Source organism: Thermobia domestica, chromosome 5 (genome assembly GCF_964235325.1).
Source record: "Thermobia domestica chromosome 5, izTheDome1.hap1.1, whole genome shotgun sequence".
In the NCBI taxonomy this organism is placed as follows: Eukaryota; Metazoa; Arthropoda; class Insecta; order Zygentoma; family Lepismatidae; genus Thermobia; species Thermobia domestica.
In genome coordinates, this window is record NC_137458.1 from 131,562,965 (window position 1) to 131,586,167 (window position 23,203).

A 23,203-nucleotide genomic window follows, 5' to 3' on the forward strand; every position below is an offset into this window, starting at 1 on the left:
CATTCTTGCTTTTAAGTGGCCGGGTAGCACAGGTTGGTTTGTGTCTTTTGTATTGTAATTTTTATGCTACATATCCGGAAGCGTATTTATACGCAAATCGTAAAAGAATTGTAATTTTTTAACAATTACTTCTGGTGGGCCCCATTGAATTTTATATATGCCAAGTGAGATATTTTCATGTCGCCCAGTGGAAATCTTTTAGAGAACGATAAGAAAGGGCAAATGTTTAGCAGACGGGGTCCAGAAGTACGTGAAAAATGCAAAATTTACGGCAGAAATGGAAGATGCATGTACTTAGGTCTAACATAACATAACCTAAATTAACCTAGTATTAATAGGAATAAGCAAAATTATATATATATTTTAAATTATGCCTGACTCCTACTAATATAATCTAACGTAAAGTAAACTAACCTAATGTGAACGGAAATTACCGAAATTATAACTTTTTTTTTAGAAAAAAACTGGATCCCTTCTGCTAAACATTATCCTAAGAAAGAAATAACTAGTGAGGAATTATAATTTTTCAAGAATTCTTTCTAGAGGAGCGCCAAAAGTAAACCTATACAATTATGAATGCAGTGTCAATTATGTGGGTAGGTTTGATTATAGCTATATATTTGCTGTTTTAATCGCTCCATTCTCAAGCAGACTGTTTTACCATATTTTGATAGATTTCTTACATTTTCAGGTTCGGTTAGAGCTAAAGACTGGTAATCATTCTGAGGTTAGGTTGCAACACTTTCACTACCATTCAAAATTCATTTCCATATGCTGTGCACTGACAAAATTTACTTATATTCGCACTTTCATTCCTTCACGAAGAACGTTTCACATCGTGCTTTACCTATAAATTTATTTGGGAGGACCATTTGTTCGTGAGAACCCTTTATCGCCACTAATAGCGCAATATCAGTATTATTAGTTCTTTTTTGTTTAATATTTTACGTTACACCAAGACTAGATTATTATTATTCTACGAGTTACCATGTGTAGCAAACTACTATGCACATTTAGTAGACATTTGAATTGGAGTGCAGTTTTACAAGATGCCCCCTTTAGAAAATTACTTAAATACGGTTTATCAGCAAGACCTATCCATTCCGGGTCTAGCCAGGCTATATATATTAATTGTTGTGAGAAATTTAATTGTTGTGTTATAAGAAAGTTAATTGTTGTGAGAAATTAAAGGTTTATGTTGTCCCATAGTGAATCAAACTCGGGATTACGTGTGCTAACTACTAGACCAGCGAAAAGACTAGGTAGGGCAAACCTGATGAGTGCGTTCGTAGAGAGGAGGTGCGTCATAAGCGACTGTAAGTTCCGTGTGAACGAAGAGAAATGCGAGAAACCTTCACCAACCTGTGCTAGGTGATACTGCAAGCTCTTTTAAAAAGCAAACTTTCTCTTGCAATCCTGTACATATGTTCGTAGAAAAATTAAATTACGTTACTTCTCAAAATGTTTAATGATATCTGCTTAATTTTTAAGAAGTGAGGTGGTTTAATTTTTCTCCCAGAGTTCCGCAGGAACTTTCACGTGATTTGTAATTTCAGTTTAGTAGCACTTAGAAGTCTTTGAAAAAAAAAGTATCAGCGTCCATCAAAAATGTGATTGTAGTTGATAGAAACATTTATATTTGAGTTATTCGTCCAAGAGGATTATAGATTCTTGGAAGAAATATATAAAGTTAAAGGTTAATTTTGAAATTTTCACTTCATTCAGTTGTTCCCAAGTAAATAATAATTCTCCCCGAACAGTGAGTTACAACACGCAATGTTCAAATACTTCAACATATGTACGTTTCTATTCTCTAAAAGGGTATGAATACTTTTAAAAACAAACTAATGAAGTTGTCAATATGAAGCTGAGGTTTATATTTTGTTTGGTATGAATGCTAACTATCCATTTGGCATCGAAAGTTCCATTCTTGGTTAAGGCTTCATTCGAATACAAACTTAGTGGTGGTTCAGATCTAATTTATTCGAAGCAGGTCCCGTCTCATGTAGCCTCGTCTTAAAAAAAAAGCAAAACTCTAATTAATCAACCAAGGAGAATATGATAGAACAAAATAGAGTACAATAGGATAATGATACATGAGATGGTTGTGTATTGAAATTCCGCAAATTGATACAGGTATGTCTTAGTAAATATTTTAATATTACTTCTTTATATTTTTCAGGATGAAGCAGATACGGATAAATCAAACGGTAAAAATTCCGGAAGGAATTACAGTGAGAGTCAAGTCTCGGGTAGTGAAAGTTACAGGACCTAGGGGCACCTTAACCAAATCTTTTAAGCATTTGGCTTTAGATATATCGGTAAGTTATTATTAATCATTATCGTATATTTTACGTGTTGTTTCTTTAATATGCATTAATATTATTAGTTACTGAGTAGTTATTCCATTTAGGCCAATTTGAAGTAAAATAAAAAGCAAATATAGTAGACGTAGTACTTAAATTTTGAAGAGGCAGTTCGGTCAGTAATTTTTGGTATGTTACGTTATACATAGAATAGAATGAAATTCCGTTACCAAATATGTATTGTGAAATAGACATGAGTTGAATTAGGAGGTTTTGATTTAACAGATGAAGAAAATACTCTATTAAAACCGTTGGGGAATTTATTATTGCGGGCGCTTGCTGAGCCCAATATTAGTATTTAATTATGCGTCAATCCATTTCTATAAGTAGTTACGTATATGTGTATTAAAAATAGGTTTCTACATAAGAAAATCGTGATAAACTTTCGGAGGAGTGAAACTTTTAGCGCGATTTCATTCAACATCTTATTGAAATATCTCCAGTCGACGGTGCAGGTGACGCGGAACGTGGTGAGTGGCATTGAATGCTCCAAGCCTTCCCCTCAAGAGGACGATCCTCCTAAATCGGAATCTTTTGTTGAGTTGATTTTGTGTTTAACGTCCCGTTCAGCAGCAAGACTATGAGACGTGGACCTACTGATTAACGTGGAATCCGAATCACGTGAGCTCCCGCCGGGAGTCGAACCCGGGCCTCCCACGCCAAAGGCGCGTACGCTAACCGCTTAGCCACGGAGGAGCTCTCGGATTCTTTTATTCCGCAGTTTCTTACTGGATGCATTGTCTAGTGATCCTGTTTCTCCCTGCGGTAATTTGTGCTGTGCTTATCAAATATACCATACACCTCCAAATCATATCAAATAGTGCAATCCTTCTTTCTTCTCGCCGCACACGTCATGACTATACTCAAGTTATCAGTAACATGTGTGATGCCTACATTTTTGAGCCTTCCTTGTGTGTGTTGAATAATTTCCCTTTATTTTATATTTCCATAGTCCACGACTCCTTTCGAGTCAATTATGACTGCTGTGTGTGGTAGAGGTCTGCACGAGTCGGAAGTTTTAGCTCGGGCCCGACCTGACTCGTGAATTTATGAGAGGCCCGACTCTAGTCCGAAATATGTTTTAGCATTTAGACTGAGTTCGTGTGAAGATCAAGTAAGCCCGAATTACAGAAACTTTAACGCAAAATCGCAGTTTTATTTTCAGCAATTAGAGGTTTAATTTTGCAGTTGTGCTTTATAAGTTCCTCAAAAAGAACAGTTCGATAAGTATCGTTGTACAATATATTTACAAAGTTAGGCCCGAAGCGGGAGTCCATGCAGACCTCCAGTGCATGGACACCTTTTTATAAGGCCTCCTTTCACGTCACTTTGCCTCGTGTTACTGACTTTGCAGCATTTGCCTGGCTTGTATATGCTCAAACTTGGTCTTTCTCAGGCGTTTTGCACGTTGTACTTGTTTCACATAATCGACGATATTTCAGGATGAACGTGTAAGATCGTTTATAAAGTTATTAGCACCTTCCTATGAGCTGGTCTCTCTAGCCTCTGTTTATGCAACTGCTTATCCAAAACGAGCTTCGTGGACATGTCTCACACTTAACTTTTGGAATCAACGTCGATTTTTGTGCCATCTCCGTGGATCCACGATATCTGTATCGTGTAAACCTGCCCTTAGCACATCTTAGGCAAGCCTCGCCGAGCGTGTCAAATTCTCGCCGCCTATCTCTCGTGTATATGCAGCGTATCGACCGCTACTTTTGTATTGGCACGCACTACTTTGTGCAGTCATTTATATCCTTTTATTATTTCAGCCATTAGAAGTTTGTTTGCTTCACCTCTCCCATTTGGGGCGTTTTTCACCCTTAGGTGGTCATATACTCTAATACAACGCAATCTTCTATGGATTTTGGTACTGATTATGAATATGTAATTTTTCAATGTCATTTGCAGCCAATTCACCAATTTTTGTTACTGAATTCATAGCGGGTGCGTCCACATTTTATGAACATTTCGGAAATCGTGATGAAACTCCCAGTAATCAATCAAGTAATTAAACCACTCCCACTGTTTGAAAAAATGTGGGTGTGATCTGAGAGATTAGGTTTGAACGTTAATAATTTCGAGTATATTCCAGTGTTTTTATATACTGAACATAATGTGGGAACTACATGTTTTCGAAAAATAATTAATCCTTTCAGACTAGGCCATTTATTTTTGTGCAAATGCGACACGATTCTATTGGGCTCCTAGATTCACATAGGACGATTTTTTAAATCGTACACCAACTGTACGATTTTTTTAAAAAGTTAAATGTCTTCTTTTGTATGTTCAAGTATGCATATTTGCACACATTCCAAACTACACATAACAGTAAATAAAAATTTTGTTACTTGTTCTGCTTTATTAGTTTTACATGCTGTTTATGGAAGGTTTTTTATTTTTCATTCATTCATTTATTACCTTACCTATGCTAAATTCCAAAGATCTCTAGTAAGCTTACGGCTCGTAATTAAACCACATTAATTTTGAAAAGTTGGATTGCTGTTCAAAATGTTACTTACAGTTTTCTTCTGTATTATTTTCTAGATGGTAACTCCTAGACTCCTCAAAGTAGAGAAATGGTTTGGAAAAAAGAAAGAAATTGCAGCCGTAAGAACTGTTTGTTCGCATATTGAAAATATGCTGAAAGGTGTTACGAAGGTAAGAATAGCTTTAAAACAACTTTTGCTGTACTATTTTATTATTTTGGAACTGATGAGTTACACAAACAGTGTTTTAAACAGATTGGAGTAAATTGGTAAATGGAATTTCTTTCTCGGGGCAGAGAGAGTTATACAAATGAAACCTACCCGTGAATAAAACGAACATGCAGGCCAACACGGGGAGCACGACATATGCACGGAAAGGGGTCAAAAGTGTAACAGATGTTAGGTAGTAGTCACCTTTAGTGGTTGAGATAGACATCCCACATCTTCACCAGGAGTCAGATTCTGGCCGAAAAGGATTTTGGCAGTGTACTCCACTTTTCAGCCCATCCTCGCGTGAAACACTTTCTTCTGCTAAAATTCACAGAAGCAACTCCACCATCTTCGGGATATCGACAAAAGTGCTGCAGGTAAGCACCCTTGCGGGACCCATTGTGTTCACTACTATACAGCAGCTTCTTTCGCATGATCATGTGCATTTTACTACGCGAAATACCACACTCATCATATACTTTTTCGCCGATCCTCGCTTATGGCAGTGTCAGCTCTCGTTACGAAGTAATCACTGATGATATGTGCCTGTCTGTCAAGTGTTTCCGGATTACTCGTGACCAATTTACAGTTGTCTTCGATACACATTCATTTTCCTGTCAATTTCGCTGGACTGACATCCCTCTGGTGACGAACGTTGAATCACAGAGTGGGCGGGTTTACGATCGTCGCCATAATTTTTCGAGCCACTACCATTAAACACCACGTATTAACAGTTGGTCTGGCATACACTTCTTTTACTAACTTGTTATTGGCCCAACACACACCCAGTGTTCAATAGAGTGCGCAGTAGGCATATGACATTTTTCAAATTGAAAAGCCTGGGGTGGCAAACAATGAACATTTGGTTGCAAACCTCGAAAATGTATTTGATTTTGTTTAATTGTAAAAAAAAGCTTCCGCACCTACATTGATCCTGTTTTAGCATTAAAAGAAAATTCGTCTACTTACACAGTCTGCATTTGGCACTGAATATTCTATACAATACATTAGTAAAATTGTTTTAAATTTGTGAATTACTGTTAATGAACTTGCTGTTGAGATATTTGTTACTTTTGCAAGTGTTGTGATGCTCTTGCATCACTTTCACAGCTCGCTCTGCCACCATATTTGAGCGAGGCACATCCAGCATAGAACGTTCTTTTACCCAGTGAGCGGAAAAACACTTTAAAGCTTTATGACACTTTAGGTCGGAGATAGCAGCATGCAATTCATTGTATATGTCCTCTGTATAGTCTGAATTGAAAACCATACCTTTGTCCATCTAGTTGCGATGAAGTCGCAATTACGTTGTAGCTGATCTCTCCATTTTGGAAAAAGAAAAAAGGCAATCATGCATAGATTGCACGTGAATTCCACCTAGCATTGTTGAGGGAAGGTAGTTCTGCCAGTTCAACTGAGACCAATGGTTCTCCTTCCGTTAGAAATTATATCATTCATAAACTTCAAATAAAAACCGGAAATCATTTCTTCATCCTAGGTTTTCACGTGGTGGTACCTTTCCTGTGCCAGAATAGTTCTCTTGTAAGTTCTCACACCCAGCCAAAACATCTTCAATGAATTGATAGTTGAAGCTGGATGACCGTGAGTTTATTGGGATTACTGAATCCATCTAGTGTCGCAGAACCAGGTCAAGAATATGGTGCTGACATCCTATAAACTGAGGCTCATCGAAACCCATTTGTTTAAAATATCTCTGGAGTGTAACAACACCACCACTTTTGTGCCCTATATTCAATGCTGTGATGTCAGAAATGATCATTTTAATATTCCTCCATGCATTATACTCATCCAACAAGGCTCGCAGTATGATATAGATGCTCTCGGCGGATCTGGTTTCACAAACCAAAACTCCAAGGCGAAGACTTCTTTCACAATTCTGCACTTGATAATATTTTCTTCCTATTCTGGTCCCATCAAAATGCAAGCAGAATTCCTGTTCACCGAAAATTTCTTTAAGCCGGTTCTTCATTGTTTCATCTTCCTTCATCACTCTACGCAAAATCCCCGATTGTGAAGGTGTGGGTAAATTTGTTTCTACTTCAGCAAAGTTCTGAAGAACTTTCGCTAGTTACATTGTACACAGATACAGTTTCGACACGAGTTTGGCTGCAGATTTTGTCGCTTGATACTTATGTTTCATATGGGAAGGCTCTTCTGAAAATTCAGTCACTGCTGACCTTACGTTCTTGAGTATCACTGGTACTCATATGTTGCACTTGGCTTGTACACGGACCAATTGAGCTACTTCGCCTTTTTGAAGGATGGATCGTTGATATAGAGGCAACTTTCTTGGTACTGTATCCGATTCGGCTACCAGATTCAAGTTGTTTTCTATACAATTCTTTGTCTTCACTGCAAAGCCAGTTTCCTTTTTCTTTTGTAATATCGAAGACACTAGCGAGAGATTTTTCAAGTACCTCATTCCTTCTTTTTCTATATTTTACGAACAACTGTATCAGCTTGGCAACTTTTGCTGAAATTTGCTGCATAATAAGCAAAAGAAAATTCAGCTTCTCCCAAAGTCTACACAGTTCTTAAGGGATTATGTTTATTCTATCCGACTGCCCTTTCAGTTAATCGTACAACCCCAAATATCTATCAACTATGTCTGTTTGTAGGCATTTTATACATTTCACTCACGTCCGTTTTCATTTCTGGTATGCTGGGACGGCGTTTTCTACATGTCGCTAAATTCTGTGTCCACTTTTTTCCAGCTGATTCAACTGCTGATTTTGATCTTTTGGTTTTGAATGACATTTTTAAATCTAGAAATAGAAGAGATCGCAATTAGAAAGACAATTGAGGGAAGCACTGTTGCAAATACATATAAAAGCAAAGAATACTAAAGTTTTATCACCGGCAAATCAACCTACTAAACTTGTAATACACATAAAACTGATTTGCAAAAATGTTTAATGTGCATAGTATCAATTAAAATTTAAAAAATAAGTTGTATTTATGTTGCTTACTTATAACTTACAACAGAACACAATGTGTTATTTACATAGGAATTTTTGAATTTCTATGTGCCTGATGAGTTGATGTGCAGACAAAGATCTGCACATTTTGATTGTAAATATACGATAAATAGATTACGTTACCACAATTTATGTTATACCAATGTCTATTAAACCTTTCCTAGATGCCAGACTTCTTTTCATTGTCATGTTTTGCGAATCAAAAATTCTTATTATATATTGTTTTTTTCACTTACCTCGCATATAAAAGTAGATTAGGTGCGGGACGTTTTTCCAACCCCGAACGAAAATAACACCAGAGAACTAACGTATAGGTAAAACTTCATTAAATACAACATCAGGAAAATTAAAATTTTGTAAAAAGTTAAAAAGTCATATCCCTAGTGCGCAGTATTGCCCGGGCGACTTCCATTTGGACATGCTTTCTACATGTGCATGCGTAGTAGATGAGGAATCCCTGATTGGGAAGGGTATAGTTTTTTTTTTTTTTTTTTTTTTTTTTTACATTATATAAAATACTATCATCAGTTACCCGCTTCTCTGGGTTAAATTAAGAAAAAAATAGTAATATGTTTCGTTAGTCAGTCACTTTGTACTATTACTAAAGCGCTCCTTGATACTGATCATTTTCGATGATTTTTATATATTCCCTCTCTTCCCCATGTTGGAGACCACGGCATCGGAAGTGTCATTGTTCATCTCAGCGACACCAAAAAGTATGAATTCGACACTGATATTGGTAATTTTGATTATCTATCTATAATATATCCCCATCCCCTCCCACAATTTTTGCGGGGCTGAATTTGGATTTAAATGGTATCAAAAGTGTCACTATTCGTTTCAGCGACCTCAAAAACTATAGATTCGACACTAGTATCTGTCATTTTCGATCATTTGTAAACGTCTTCCCCCCTCTTTCAAGTTACATCGTCAAAGTGATATGACAAAAATCATCTCATGTTCGAACTTAATCTAGGCTGAAAATTTGATCGAGATTGGTCTGGTGGTTCAAGAGTTATTAAGTTTTATTTATTTTTAAATGTCTACGCCTCCTATCTCCTCCCCTAAGTTCTATCATCAAAGTGAATAGACAAATACCATCCCAGGCCTGAATCTCATTTATGTTGAAAATTTGATCGAGATTGGTCAGGTTCAAGAGTGAAATCACTTTCATTTTTATTTTCTTACATATCTCCGCCTCCACTTCCCCTTCCCCTACGTTGCATCGTCAAAGTTAAATGATAAAAATTATCCCATGCCCGAACGTCATCCATGTTGAAAGTTTGATCGACATTGGTCGGGTGGTTCAAGAGTGAAGTTTTCATATATTTCCCCTTCCCCTCCCCTAAGATCTACTGTCAAAATGAAATGATAAAACTTCCCAGGTTTGAACTTCATATATGTTGAAAATTTGAGATCGGTCAGATAGTTCAAAAGTAATTAATTCACGAACATAGTCACTTTTATTTTTATATTTGATTTTTGTATATCTCCCTCTCCAGCTCCTTCCCTACGTTGCTCCGTCAAAGTGAAATTATAAAAAACATCCCAGTCCCGAACCTCATCTACATTGAACATTTGATTAAGATCGGTCGGGTGGTTCAAGAGTTATTAAGTTTTATTTATTTTTTCTGTCCCCCTCATCCAAGTTGTACCGTCAAAGTAAATAGCTAAAAAAATACTCCCAGGCCAGAACTGCATCTACGTTGAAAATATGATAGAGATCATTCAGGCGGTTCAAGAGATTAGTCACAAACATAGTAACTTTCAATTTTATAATATAGATATGGAAATTATATATATAGAAATTTGTAAATTACGACCGGGAAAACTTGAAAAAGTCAGTGAATTCGTGCTTTGCCAAATAAGTAGGAATCCTGATATGAGGTTTGTGATGGGAAAAGATTAAAGTAACAACTGTACTCTATAAAATGATGCGAGATAGTATGGAGACAGGGAGTGGGGAGAGATAGTATGGAGTCTGATTACTGAAAAAAAAAAAAATAAAGGTAAAATCATATATCCCTTGGAATGAGTATGTAGAAGATGGCTTTTCGGTTAATAGGACATTTATTGTATAAAATAAAATTAAAGGTTGCCTGGTAGGTCAGGAACAAGTGATGCTGGGGCTGGTAGCGTGATCCTGTAATCCATCTCGCTTGGAGGCGAGATATTGTGATGGAGAAGGACCTACCGTAAGGGTTGCTGTATCACTCTTTTCATTTATATTTCTCAAATACAGTATTCACATAATCTGTTTGCCTAAAGGATTCGGTATTACTTTTTGAGTTACGCGCAGCTGAATACGTAACATTATATTCAGGTAAATTGCTACAGTAGAAGTAAACCTAGTCTAAGTTTAAAAAATAGTAAAATGTAGAGTGATAATTACATAAAAAGTTCCTCAAATAGCTTCGTAGTTGTCTTCTCACCACGCTGCTTGTCAGGAGTTATCAATCAGTAAATCATCTCCTAAATTTTGTAAAAATAGCTATTGAGACAGGTTTTTGTTGAATTGTCGTGTCTAAATTTAAATCTAGATTTGTCGTCGTTTCCCTTTCTTTCCTTACAATGCTGTCAGTATTACTATTAGATTTACATAAAATTATATTCTTTGTTATGATTAACATTATAGGAGAATGAGTCATAAGTCGTCTTACGCAAAGGTAGGTCATAAGTCTCGAAATATTCCGGTACACAGTGTACCTGTATTTGTTACAGTACAATAAAAGCACGTTAACATTCAAAATATAATCCCTCGTGTTGAACTCTTTGAGTCACTCACTTTCTTGCCAATTCGTCGATTCCTCGTCTTGTTCTTAGGGTACGTACATGCCGAAAAGACCTCGCGATCGAGTTCGAGGTTTAAGTCGCGGTCGCACCAGGGTTTGAAAAAACCCGGGTATTTTTGAAAAACCCCAACCCACCTGGGCCCATATGGGTTTTTTCGGGTATTTTCGGGTTTAATTGGGTTTTTTCGAAATATTTCAATGTCTTTGGGGTAAAAGTGTTAAAATTTTATTTGTATTTCAAGAATGTAATTATCGCAACTTGCAACGATATTCTGTTCACTACTGTTTTGAAAAACTGGACGCCATTTTGAAATTTTACATTGAATCGCCGAGAAAATCTACACGGCAAATTTAGAATGTCTTGCTTCTATACTCAAAATTTAAACTTAAAAGTCCGAAAATTGCATCCTGTAGCGTAGATACCCTCTAGCCGAAAAATGGCCGCCATTTTGAAATTTTACGTTGGATGGCCGCCAAAATATATATACAGCTAATTTAGAGTGTCTCGTGCTTCTACTCTGAAAATTTATATTCAAAAGACCCAAAATTGCGCCTTGTAGTGTGGATACCCGCTATTTTGAAAACAAAATTGTCGACATTTTTTAAATTTTACATTGGTATACCGCCAAAATCTATACAGGAAATTTAATGTGTCTCGTGCTTGTACCCTGAAAATTTAAGACCGAAAGTTGTACCCTGTAATGTGTGTGGGGTACAGGCAGACAAACGAACAAGTGTAGATCAAGTCATCCCAGGAGCCTTATTAACGTTCGCCAAATATGAATATCAAATATATTAAAACAAAGATATCATTCATGGCAAATATTTTACGGCGTAAAATAAATGGTTTTGTTTTTGAAGTTCACTTTCGATACTTTGCGCGTTCAATTACGGGAATTTCCCTAGTACTAGCAAGACGGTTCTTTCCTGAAAATAAATTTAAAACAATTAACACAGAGATAATTCACATTTTATAAAGTAAGTGTTTCAAACTGCCTTAAATGAAATTAAATATCTTCCAGCTTAAAATAAATAGTTTTATTGTTGAAGTATTCAGTTCCGATGCTTTGTGCATTCAGTTGCGGGAATTTCCCGAGCACTTCTTTCACGACGTGTTTTCCCCGAAAATGTAGCTTTCTTTACTGTACATCGACACTTCCACTAGTTCGGAAGTTTGAATTCAGCACTTGAAATAGTAGGGCTACATTGTCTTCGGAACTCCGAGCATTAAGCTTCATAAATCTAACAAGAATTTTTTTTACGCTATTGCTGGTGTTGATTCTACAGAATGCTTATTTGAAGAGTAGCAAGTAATGACGGAACTACACTACTGTTGCTGGAAAACAAAATTTTACGTACGAATACTTGTGTTACCATCAAATGTATGAAATAATACAAATGTATTTGCATATTTACTGCTGGTACAGGCACCTTTGGCCTTAAACTTGTCAAATGTATGGGGGATAACATCCCCCGGCGTCGCCGAGTTGGCGAGCACACTATTCACGGAAAGTATTTTCTAAAATATAAAATTGCATATTTTACTTCAAGTAGGCTACAAACACAATCCATACATTAATTTGTTCTGTAATTATCTCAAGCTAAATTAAGATTTTTTTATCCGTTCAATGCATTCAGAACTTTATATAGGTATAACGTTGAATGTTTTTGTATACTTTAACATGAAAGCATCTAATTCGCCTAGTGATGAGCGCAAAAGTCTTGGTCTTGCAGTTTTTGCAAGAGTCTTGCATGCAAGACCAAGACCAAGACCAGGAATCCCGATGCAAGACCAAGACCATACCTGCAAGACTAAGACTCTTACGCAAGAGTCTTGCACAAGTACTGATACTACTTACTTTTTAGATAGATGTAAAATGGAAGGTAAAAAATCATTCCTTGAATTTTTTGGCTTCAGTAAAAATTTTGCTAGAGTGAATGTGTTCCCACTAGCAATGCTATCTATGTGAGTAGAGCTGCCTCTGTAGTATATAGGTCCGGTATGTTTTTTTCTGAATTGGTTGTTCCCGTTTTCTGTAGTTATTACTCGTTATCAAACTACACAGGTGTCATTCTAATCAAAGCTTGTTGCACACAAAGAAATATATCATTGGTGCTCAATTACGATGCATTCCTGCGTTTAGAAGATGACCGGGAGCATAATATGAATTGTTACAACGTATAAGAACTTCAGTGTCTGATTTACTTTGGTCATCATTTGATTCATTTACGGCAGCCCATGATTGGATTTTGGGAAATCATACGAAGAATAGTTGTGACCATAAGAAGCGGATAAGCAAAAAGTAAACTAAAACATTTTATGGCCGCAGCGGGTCAGTGGTAGAGCGTTTGCCTCTTGTGTACGGGGTCCCTTGTTCGATCCTATATTGCGCCATGTCAGCTTTTTGGTGGACAAACACCGTGCACGTGGGTTTTCTCGAGTTCCCCCGCTTCATCCTACTTTCTTCATTCCACCATTTTATTCATTTCTCATAATCACCGTCTCCCTTGGCCTCGGTGCAAAATCGTGGGACTTTAAACTAAACGGCGTGACAAACATCTTGGCATTTGAAGGCGGCACTCCAAGTTCCCTTTAAATGCTGCTAACAAATGAGAAGCCAGCGGTATTGCCACGTTTATTTCGTACACATCCACGTCTATCCTCTGCCACCTGATCGCGCTGTAGTTCGTCTCCTTAGCCATAGCTACACCCCTTAGCAATAGGCAACGTCGAGTCAAAGCTTGCGTTTCATTCGTTTAGCTGAAATGCCAAGATGTTTGTCACAGGCTTTAGATATATTGTTTCATTTCAAAACACGTTCGTGGTGTTCCTCTTCCAAAACTATAGAGAAATGTAGTATTGAACATCAGTAATTCCGTACAACACAGGTGCCGACTACATGAGTATGGCCTTGGCTCCGAGGCTTAAGCATACGTAGGAAAATTTTAATGTGTGCTCATATCGAATTGTGCTTAATATCGAAATAACATTTTCATGACATTGACAAAAACTTAGCGCATGTGACCACAAGTTTGATTTCATGGTCGGATTGCTTATACGTTGAATAATGGTTTATCAGTATAACGTTTAGTCTCCTTAGGTATACGGCACATCGAGGATTGAGCGATATAACATTATACAACAATAAATAACCCATATTCACAAGTGAGAGTGATTTTGTACAACTACTTCAAATAACTTGGAGTTTGATGCCGTTATTTTGTATTTCTAATATAGGTCAAAAGTATTGATATAAATTGAGTTTACACAAAAGACAAGAAAGTTGGGTCGTTTTCAGGTCTCACTCAAATTATTCTAAAATATTAAGACGTTTGATTAATAATCATTATTATTTTAATTTTCTCTCTCTCTCTTTTTTTGCCAATATTTCTAAAAAATATCATCATCAGGGCCCGGATTTTGTTGACATGTCAACTTTTTTCCTGTTACGCATAGGACAAGCCAAGTTCAAATAAAAACGTTATCCATCAACTTTAAGTTCTAAAATTATATTTTTTTAGGGTCAACTTTTGGTCACTTTTTGCCGTTTTGAAGTTTCAGGTCTTTTTTCACTATTTTAAGGTCACTTTTAGGTCACTTATGGCCTTTTTCTTCTTTTTCTTCTACATAAGTAAATCTTAAACTGAACACTATTTACAGATGTGAAAAAGATGAAGTTAAATCATCTCTTTTTATGCTTCCTGATTATTGGGGTGGAAAAACTGCATTCTTAACAAGCTAATGAAAACAAAGCTGTAGGGGGATGACGAAAGGTGGGGGTTGGTAGGTGGCCAAACAGATAATTTTGGGTTGTTGACCACAAAGGATGTGATCACGTGAATAACTAAAAATGGATTAGAAGGAGTACAATGATTTTGAACAGAGTTTTTATCTATTATTCTCAAATAGTCTACACTTGCAAGCTTTTATTGTTTAAGAGTGCTTCCTAGTTTCAACTCGGGAGTGAATTGACGCATTCAGAATGTACAATGCCGTACAATGGACTGAACAGTGGACATAAATGATCAATAGACTGCAACTAACTGAAACAAAACTTTGTGAATATGAGTGAGAAACGTTAATTAAAATATAATAGATATTTTAAAATAGTCAATGTTTAACGAAATAAACGTTTTAAAAAAACGCAAATTTTAAGGTCAATTTTTGTGAATTTTAGGGTCATTTTACAGGAATTTTAGTGTCTTTTTATAGGTCACTTTTTAGAAAATTATAGGTCAACAAGATCCGGGCCCTGATCATCATCATAGCTATTCTGCCATTATTGGCAGGTTACTTGCTGGAACTGAAAAGCTGCGATGTATGGTGGCATTAACTAGTCTCTTCGTCTTGACGGTAGCAATTTTCTGTTTTACTATCTTCCTCCAAATAAGTCTCCTTCACCTCTCCCTCTCTTTCCTTCCACCATACATTCTAGCACGTCTCCCATAATACAGTTCCTCCTCAGCAAATGTCCCAACCAGTTCCTTTTCCACCTCTTAATTACAACTAAAATCCTTCTTTTCTCTCTCCTACTTTTACTATTTCTAATACCTTCTCATTCGTTTTCCCTTCAACCCAGTTAATTCTCTCCTTTTTTCTTCATGTACATGTTTCAAAAGCCTCCATTTTTCTCACTTTTGCGTAATGTCCATATGTCTGCCTCATAGAGTACATATTAGAATCAATAAAACAATTAGAAATTTGTTCAATACAAAGATTAGCTAATCGTGGTTGAAAAGAAAATATCTGACTCTTTAGAGTGTAAAAATAATTTTGCAATTCATGGTATTTCACTAATCTGTTCCGTCTTGATTCTCTTTTATGCGTCTCAGGGGTAGCCTCCCCAGTTTGGGAACCAGTGGAGTGTTTCATCTGTTAAAAAATATAAAAAGATTCGAAACATTGTGATTTGTCTTATAAGTAATGAAGCGTGGGCATCCATTGAAAAAAAGTAAAGGTCGTCGCCTATGTTGTACACTGTTATCATACTTACTAGAAGGTAAACTATATTATATTTAGAAACAAACGTTGTATTTCCGTTACTGTTGGCACATTATAGAATTTATTACCTCTTATATCCAGAGTATAATTTGCCTTTGAGAAGCATAAGATTTGTTAAAAGCAAGACTTGCAAGACTCTTGCAAGCAAGACCAAGACCAAGACTGGGTGTTCAAGACTAAGACCAAGACCACCCCGGTCTTGGTCTTGCATTTGCTCATCACTAAATTCACCCAAGGAAAGTCCAAGATCTGATAAAAATCAATTTCAATGTGATCCCCTTAGTTATACCCATAATATACTAGCAAAAAGGTCAAAAACCCAGATGGGTTTTAAAGTGGGTTTTTTCAGGTGGGTCCAACCCGAAAAAACCCCAAACCCGTGGATTCGAATGAGTAAGCGCATGCTGAAGATGTACGCTACATCGCGCGTAGTACAGCGTTCATCCACTACAGTTGTTCGTCAAGCATTTATAGTACGACCGTTAAGAACGAACTGAGTGAATTACCCCTCGTAGTTCCAGCACACACACAAAGCATGACTTTATATTCGAAATATTCTTGTTTGGATCTCGAAGTTTGCCTTTGGTTAACCACCGTTCTTGCACGTTCAGATTTCGGAAAAACACCACTTTCCATCGCATATGACAGTACGTTTTAGTAAATTCACATTACGCTAATTGTGCAGTGCATATTCACTCTCCACTGGGCCTAAGCTGGGGCCAACTCATGTGGCGCAATGCGGTAGTTCTGCTGGTTTTCCCGAGTTCGTAAAGGTGACGTGTTATAGTGGACTGGAACACGCAGAGTTGATTTCACAATCGTTCTATGGTAATGAGTGAATTTTCCTGAATGGTGTGTTGTACAACCTTAGAATGTGTGACCCTGGGGCACCGGGCCTTGGCTGATATTCGACATTTTTTCAACCTGCACGAAATTTCTGGAACCAGCGTGTTGCTGTGCTGTGATTCACTGCCACTAAACGTTGACTGGAGATACTGATGGAATGGCAGCTTCCGTGTTTAATAGCCCGCTTGCTACACGGGCCCGTTCGGTCTTGTACTTACAGTCGATCACAGCGTATACACGCGCTTGCTATTTGGGTATAAGAAACATTGCAAGACTTATGACTCCTGTGTACTTTGTTTGGTGATTCCCTGTGATTGCTTATTGTTTACGTCCTTCAAGTACTCCGTAATTCTAGTAATGGTTTGTTTATGTGGTAACTGTATACATGTTGACACACTAGCAGGAAACTTACTGTATTCCACTACTTTATAACTTGGCTGTAGAATAACTTCTGTACATTGAAATAATCTGGATATCTTGTCCGCCGTTTTTGGTGGTGTTGCTTAAAAATTCGAAATCTAAGATCAATAATTTAAATTTGTTTTGTTCTGGTGTTTTACGAGATAAGACTTGCTGATAATTGTAGTTATGTAAGTATGATGAATTGTGTTTTAAAGATTCGTTTTTGTTAATGTAGGGATTCCAATACAAAATGCGAGCAGTATATGCTCACTTCCCTATCAACTGTGCAACTACAGATAACAACACAGTTGTAGAAGTAAGGAACTTCCTGGGCGAGAAGTACATTCGTCGAGTGAAGATGGCACCGGGTGTCACAGTGACGAATTCAGCCAAACAGAAGGACGAACTTATTATAGAGGGTAACAGCATTGAGGATGTGTCGCGATCAGGTTAGTATTACATAAATATATGTGTCTTGTTATAGTAATTAGTTCGTTACACGCTAAGAGGATTAATCCTCTCGGGAAATTAGTATTGGAATTTCATTTTTATAATTTGTTGCAGAAAATTGTAATTGAATTTTCTACATTGCATGATTTCTTTATTCAATTACCAACTTCGATTTCATTTTTTTAAAATAATACAGCACAAACTGTAAATAACCTAAGGCTGCACAATCGCAATCACAATAGGAGATAAATTCCACACCGGGAGATGAGTTCCTAAGTTTTGTGGGTCGAAAAATTGTATGGCGGTTTTCACAATCTTCGCATAATCAATGATTTCCTAATCGAATGAATTCTGCAACATGTGAAACAGGTGATAGTCTGTAGGGGCCAAGTCAGGAGAAATGGACGGGTGGGGTAAAACGTCCTAGCCAAATTGGTAATGTTTGATGTGGATGACATCATTATGTGACGCGGCACTTATATTGCAATGCTGTTCATAGTCTGTCCCAACTGTTCACATAAGATGGCATTAATGATTTGATTAGGATACAAGATTCTGCCAGTGGTTCTGCCAAACTTAACACAATGGGATGAAGTTCTAGTTTGGATGTCGAAGGCAGCAAGAAACGGAAACAGTTGTGGACACTTCATTCTGATATATAATCTACTTTTCATTGCCTGTGACGATGTATAAGAACCGTCTCCTTGAGGTATTATCAACTCTATTTGCGTATACACTTACTGAATGTTGTGGCAGACTGCAGCCGCACTACTGCCTTTACCGAACTGAAAAAGTAAACGTAGAGCTCCTTCGTGGCTGTATGGTTAATGTACACGCCTTTAACGTCGTAGGAGACCCGGGTTCGATTCTCGGTTGGGGCTTATGTGATTCAGATCCCACGTTAAGCTGTAGGTCTAAGTCTCATATAGCCTCCTTGTGCTGAAAGGAACGCTAAACAAATCAAAAAGTAAACAGTGTTTGACGTATTCCTTATCGGTACCTATTTCACCCACACGCTACTGTCATGTAAGTGCTCCTCGTCTACACTCATTGTCGTTCCTACTGGAAGGTTCCCCCAATTATCTCGCCGCTGATGCATGGAATGATAGTCATCTGTGGGATTGGCACTTCCTAAATAGTAATTTATCAAAAACTCGAATAACATTTCCACGTACACAGTAGATTCTACAATTAAGAGAGCACCTAAACATACCCAGCCAAAACATCCCAGACTGCAGTGAGACTATGAGAGTCTTAGTTCGGTTCGTTGCTAGTCATCTGTTTGTTTTTGTGAACTCTATTAAACTTGGCGATTCTCACGAAGTACACGACCCAGTAGTTATTCTGATACCATAGGCGATACAGCACAGTAGTCCCAGATGAAAGAAATTCTGTTAGGGAATGTAGTATTAATTCTGTGTATAAAAATTTCGGTCTTTTATATCGTACCATCATCTCGCTCGTTCACTCGAAGTTTACTCATGTTGTTACCGCATGTCTGATTGTATTTTAATCCATTTTGAACATCTACTAGCTTTCAACTGTCAGTTGTCAAATGATATTAGAACTGACCCGTTGCGACTCACCTACCTTGAGATATGGGACACCAACGCATTTTTTCTGCACAAAAGGTTTAATACTTCAACTTGATATATGCATGGATAATGCCCAGGGGCGGCTCTAGGATATTTTATACCCTAGGCGAAAAACATGTCTACACCCCCATAATCATTTCCTTCCCCAGATCCGAACCAAAGTGAACCCTTGTCACCCCTGACGTTTTCACCACATCATTACATTGTTACCATTTGTTTAAGCTTTAAATAAAACAAAACATTCCCAATGCCTCTCTCTATGGTATTAATAAGTAATCTATAAGCCAATTTTTTAAAAAAAATTGCTGTGGCATTTGGAATAAAATTTTACTAATAACCACAGGGCAACAGAAAATTGAAGTTTTATTGTAATGTAAACCATGTCGATAAAGCAAAAGATTATAAAGACAAAGTTTCTTAGTTCATTTTCAGTTATTTTGAATTTGTGTAGCTATTCTATCAAAAGTGGGGTGGCTTAAAAAATACCCACGTCAGTTATCTGATTATATAAATTTGGTGCTCTGTAAAAGAAGGACCTTTGAATAACCGACAGGAAAGATGGAAGAGGTAGGTATTTGGTGCTACATGGGTAGGAATATGAAGGGATAATTCTTGACGTAAGGCTTCAGACCTTAAGTTTCCATTGACTACCTTATGAAAAAACTTTAGATCAGTGACATTTCTGCGAGCATCCGGAGTCTGGATATTCAGATAATGCAAGATATCTTGTTTAGTCATAGAATTAATAGGGGGAACACGGAAACTTACTATGGCCAATATATACGTACTACCGCTCCACATGAGTGAGCAATAATCTATCTTGGATGATCCCACTTCTCGTTGATTCCCTCTTCCTAAATGTGTAGGGCACTGACGCACGTACATTTTGGCTAATGTTGATAATCCGCACGTTAAGAAAAAAAAAAAAAACCTGCCATTCCGCCCTAAGCAGCCGCCTAGGTTGTCTGTATGGACGAGCCGGCCCTGTCAATGCCTGCTGTTTCCCTTTAACATATTTATTGTAGTCATTTTGAGCGACAAGTTTTTATATTTTGTTTTTTGAATTAGTAGAGAATTAAAAGAAATACATCTATACATTAGATTTTATCTTCTGTAGTAATGAGCATCTTATATATAAGGTACTTGCGTTTAATTTTTTGTAAATATTAATGCTCAATATATTATATCAAGTCTGTCGTGATTGTCGTATATTAAGAAATTAATTTTATTCAGTTCTTATCTGATATTAACTTAATTTTAAGATGAATTTTTCTTAGAGAGAAGCTTCACTTAATCTTACTTTTTAGAACTGAAATATGAATCATCTACAAATCTGTAGTATTTTGTACATTGAACTGTTCTAGCTTTAAAATCTGATTTTCATGCTGGCTCATTACTATGTTCACTAGTAGCGGAGAGAGAGCTGTCCATAGCTTCTTCCTCCGTGTGTTTGTAGTTTATTGTTACAGGTGAAGCAACTTGTTTGCGGGCACAGTTACGATATTTTCATGATTCCAGATATGTCCAGCTCATAAACCTCATTGTCTTCTAGCTTTGCTGAATGCATTGAAAAAGGAATGTGGAAAGTTGTATTGAAAGGAATCAAACCAAATGTGTCTATATATGTGTCGATCTAGACTTCCAGCGTTTATTGAAGACTCGTTACCATAGAATCTTCATATCGATGCACCTGTATTACCAGTCATATAAGAATTGTCAAAGTTACATGAACCTGTAGTCTATAATGTTCCGTAAGAGCTACTCTCTATATAAAATAGTGTGGGTTAGTCTCATATGTTACCCACAATTCAAAGAAATCCAAATAATTAATAATTATTTAATTCACTCTTCCTCATTCCTGCGGAGTGAAATTTCCTAAACTCATGCGAATGAAGATGATAGTCAGAAAGCCCCCATATGCCAAATTTCATGGATTTTATGCCGAGCAGTTCAGGAAAGAAGTTCCTTCCCCTTGCCCTTATATAAAATTCATTCAAACGAATGAAGACATTGTTACTCGGAAAGTAAGAAGCTCCCATTACGCATGAAATAATACATTTTTCGTACACCTTTGTGTACTTTGTACGCTGATCAATAGTTCTGTAGTCAAAGGGTAATAATATAGGTAGTTTATAACCATTCAGAGATTGCACTGAATAATTGGTGAAGATTTCATTAAAATCAGTCTAGTACTCTGTCATTGATGGTCAAACGTACTTATACCATTGAAGTTTTTTTAGTGCATTAACATACGCATTTTAACGGTGTTGTAATTTATATGAAAGGGCATATCACAACCCCCTCCTCCACGAACAAAGCAAAGAAACTTTCTTTTTTTTAATTGTAATATTATTTCAGTATTAATTATTGCAGAAAAAAATCTTTCTTATGGCTCGTTTCCATTTTACAAGAATTTGTAGCTGTTATAAAAAAACCTTTCAACCCGATCTTTCTATTTACTCTTTACATGTTACAACTTCTTGAAAGCAAGAAAGGTGTCTCCACACATGCAGCACTGCACTCTAGTGGACAAACAGCGAACCTCCTCATTAAAAGCGTGCATTTTGGCGCACTTCTCCTCCCTGTCCAAAAGAATCCGCTGTTTCGGAAGCGGCGAAACTGGTACCGGGAGGGCGACAGCAGGTAGCAAGCAAGACGTCCCAGAATGTTGCACACTGTTCAACTCCTTGCAAGATGGAAAAAAAGTTTTATGACACTTTCAAGACTATGTACATGGTGAAATATGGTAGGGTTTCAAGAATTTTTTTGACAGCTACAAATTCTTCTAACGTGGCAATACATACAAATTACAATTATTACTCATTATAAATTGATAATTTAAAACCTATTTTGAATTAAGACAGTCTTACTATGGGATGCGTCGTTGTATTTCGTTGCAATATTTCACAAATCTCACTTTTGCTTTCATTCAACAGACCAATTTTTGTTAATTACTTTTAGAACTGCTACATATTCATGTTTTCTTTATTATTATTACGCGGGAAGAAGAATTGTTTTTAGCACTTTGTCTAAATTAAGTAGATTAGTACCGTGTGATCTGAGAATGTGTAAACTGTACACAGAACATTTGACTATGAATGCATGGTAATTGCTTTAGTTTCTGAAACCAGTATTTCCATGTGCATCCACACGTGTTTTGTGATATTCTATCATTGTCCTGAATAAAGTATAAGCAAAGTGAAGTTTGCGAAATAGTACAGCAAAATAAAACTGCGACACACACTGGTAACAAGTTGTATATTTAGTTTAAATTCTGTGGTAGTAGTTATGTTTTATCTATTATTTTCAGCCGCCCTTATTCAACAATCGACGACTGTGAAGAACAAGGATATAAGAAAATTCCTTGACGGTTTGTACGTGTCGGAGAAGACTACGGTTGTTCAGGAAGAGTAGTTTGTGAGAAATAATTGATGAATAAATGTATATAATTTCCAGACAGTGTCTTTTAATTTGTCTATATCTCAATCTGTATCCCATAATATTGTTCGAATTCTAGTGAAGGAACGTGGCCAATATTTCAATGGGTGAAAACTATAAAGGTATAAGTAATATTGTGGAAGTTGAAGTTCGTAAATAATAACTAGAGACCGGATGTTTAGGCACTAAAAACCTGGAAAATAGGCAGGCAAATAGGCACTAAAAATTTAAAAAATAGGCAGTAAAATAGGCACTAAAATGTAACTTGAAATAACGAAGATAAATACTCAATACCATTAAAAAATAGATTCAAGTCATAGATATTGTTCAAAGAATATAGAAACATACTTGTTTGTTAATATCTTCTTTTATTGTATATATAAAAACGAAGCTTGTTATGCATTTAATACATACTGGGTGAACCTGAAAGATGTGCACATACTTTGGAAGCTGATTCATGACATCAAAAGAAGACAAAAAGTCCTGTTGCATGTTGTCGAATTCTGCGTCGTGTACGAGTGACAGGAGGGCCAACTTGGAATCCAAAATCGAATCCTGACAATTGGAATGAGACATAAAGGTGTTCACCTACTTCGGGAGGTGATTCGTGACAT

General features: G+C 36.7%; 1 protein-coding gene across 4 annotated transcripts in view; it reads left to right on the top strand.

Moving 5' to 3' along the window:
• RpL9 (ribosomal protein L9) overlaps window positions 1-22,608 on the top strand; it is a 375,798-nt gene extending 353,190 nt beyond the window's left edge. For all 4 annotated transcript variants that reach the window (XM_081759117.1, XM_081759113.1, XM_081759114.1 and 1 more), the window contains exons 2-5: window positions 2,183-2,321; window positions 4,914-5,027; window positions 17,342-17,555; window positions 22,462-22,608. In XM_081759117.1, the coding sequence (XP_081615243.1) occupies window positions 2,184-2,321; window positions 4,914-5,027; window positions 17,342-17,555; window positions 22,462-22,565 (570 nt within the window). In that variant the 5' untranslated portion in view covers window position 2,183 and the 3' untranslated portion in view covers window positions 22,566-22,608. The remainder of the gene's footprint in view (window positions 1-2,182; window positions 2,322-4,913; window positions 5,028-17,341; window positions 17,556-22,461) is intronic.
• The last annotated feature ends 595 nt before the right edge of the window (window positions 22,609-23,203 follow it).